This window comes from Pygoscelis adeliae, unplaced genomic scaffold (genome assembly GCF_000699105.1).
Source record: "Pygoscelis adeliae isolate BGI_AS28 unplaced genomic scaffold, ASM69910v1 Scaffold45, whole genome shotgun sequence".
In the NCBI taxonomy this organism is placed as follows: Eukaryota; Metazoa; Chordata; class Aves; order Sphenisciformes; family Spheniscidae; genus Pygoscelis; species Pygoscelis adeliae.
Genome location: NW_008825114.1, coordinates 10,470,321 through 10,472,521, shown reverse-complemented (window position 1 = coordinate 10,472,521; position 2,201 = coordinate 10,470,321). Strand labels below are relative to the sequence as shown.

General features: G+C 35.4%; 1 protein-coding gene across 1 annotated transcript in view; it reads right to left on the bottom strand.

Moving 5' to 3' along the window:
• Nucleotides 1-519: 519 nt before the first annotated feature.
• The window catches only part of VPS13A (vacuolar protein sorting 13 homolog A (S. cerevisiae)), a 106,335-nt gene continuing 104,653 nt past the window's right edge, over nucleotides 520-2,201 (bottom strand). The window contains 1 exon segment of the mRNA XM_009328187.1: nucleotides 520-1,450. Within this exon segment, the coding sequence (XP_009326462.1) occupies nucleotides 1,400-1,450 (51 nt within the window). The 3' untranslated portion in view covers nucleotides 520-1,399.

Sequence of the window (2,201 nt, the reverse complement as noted above, 5' to 3'; positions counted from 1 at the left end):
TAAATGGTTACTCAACACCAAAAGACAAGACTTACAGTAAATTAAAGAACTGCAATTGTAGGTTAGCATGCTAGTCATTTTAGATTTTACAGTAATGCGACAATTCGGATTATCTCAAGCACCACCAGCAATGTCAGAATTAATTCCTGTAGCTATAAATGTTCCAAACAATTGTTTGGAAATAATATTTTGGCAGCAGGTACTTACTATATGTACCAGATATTTTGAAGACTTTGATATGGGAATTTATGGAAACCTTCATGTAACACTGTACTGTTTCCTGTACTTTTTATATCAACTGCAGTAAACAGCCATTCAACAATACTATGACTACTGCAACTAAGAAACAAGCAGAATTACACACATTCAAGCTCTCCCTATTAAAGTTCTGCTGTCTGGATATGAAACAAAAAAGTTTCATTGGGTAAGAAAAGTTGATAAAAGCAACTGTGGAATATTATATTTATTATTTAATATAAATTTGACTTTATTAGTCACTTGCTTAGCACACAATACTGTGTAATCCAAGGCATTTATTTTTGGTATGCAACAGTGCACTTATAACCCCATAAACTCCTTGAGTTGCAAGACTGTTAGTAACTTCTATTTAAAATAATAGGCTTTAATTAATATTTCTAGTGCAGAGATGTATTAATTCTCCCCATTATACATTTTTGTAAACTTATATTTTCTGTGAATATTGATAGAGGTGCTGCAACGTTTCCTTGAGTAGAATATTAAAAAAGTTAACACTAAAAGTGATCCTGTATTGTAAATTCATCATGACCTGGTCCATTCACTTACAAAAAGAAAATAATATTGTTAACTAAGCAGCCACTCCTGTGATCATCTACATTAGACTTCCCTGGTCAGTAGCCTCCTTCTTAGAATTTGAGTTGTAAGACTAGTGATTATTAAGTTAACATTTCCTTTGACAAAGAAATTTGAATTTCAACACAGCCTCAAGTCATATGAAAACTAAGACAGAAACTAAGTCTTGATTTCAGAATCAAATAAAAACTGAAAGATTTGCTCTGAATAGTATCATAAGAATTATTCCAGTGTTCATTTTCAATATCAAATGTAATGGTAAAACAAGTTCATTTTACACTGTATTTATAAAAAATGAAATCTGGAATTCTTATGCTAAAAAACCCAAACAAACCAAGCCAAAACCTGGCAGAATTTTTTTCATCACTAGATTTTTTTTTTTTTAACTTAATGTCATCTATTTTTGTGATACAGCCATAGACTGTTGTGACCATAATAAACAATTTCATAAATCTTCCTTCCCTCCTGTTTTTCCTTTTGTTACTGATAATCAAATAGTTCTGCTTGTTAAAGAGGAATTGAAAGGTAGCTGTTCAGTGTTCTTCGTATCTTGGTGCTTCTCCATTCATTACAATTTTGGCTGATTCTCTCTCACTTCTTCCAGTTTAGAAAGGATCCACTGTGTGAAGGAAAAGGAAAAAATAAAAATGTTTCCATGGTAAAAACCACACAAAATAGCTGAAAATTAGATTGGTTTGGCCAAGACACTTCACTACCTGCTCTCTTCCTAACCGAGTTTTAACGCAGTGCTCAAAATTCTACTGTGGAGTACAAACCCCTGATTTTCTCACATGAAAATGGAGGCACGCAAGTTCCAGTATCTGACATTCAATACCACAAGTTCACAAAGCAGTGTCACTGAAAAGACCTCATACCCTTTTTACTATAAAGGGTGCAAGTTTCACCTTCACTGTTCCTGGAACACTGCCCTCAGTGTCGTCTCTCTATACACACAAGCACAAGTGTCACATTTGCAAAAGTGAGCCACCGGCTGAAAAGCCCAGAAGCGACTCTGGAAGACTGACTTTCTGTGGGATAGCCCCTAAGGCCCTGATGGCAATTTTTGAATGAATCTGTTAAGTATTCCTTCTCCAAGATAAAACCACATTCCTTACCAAGCCTGTCTGACAGTCACCTGTCCCCTCATATTCACGTTCCTGTCGGTTTTGTGAGGTTCACAGGCCTTTCTAGGAAAATACGCAAACCAACATTTTTGTGAAAAGTGCACACCACTTTTTCAGCTTTCTTTTCCTTCTTAAGACTTACAGCACACATAAGATGATGCACTAATTTGATTTTTGTTCCTGATTTAGCGGGGGCATAGATGGGATTCCCTTCCCACACAGACTACAGGACCTCAACACCACCCC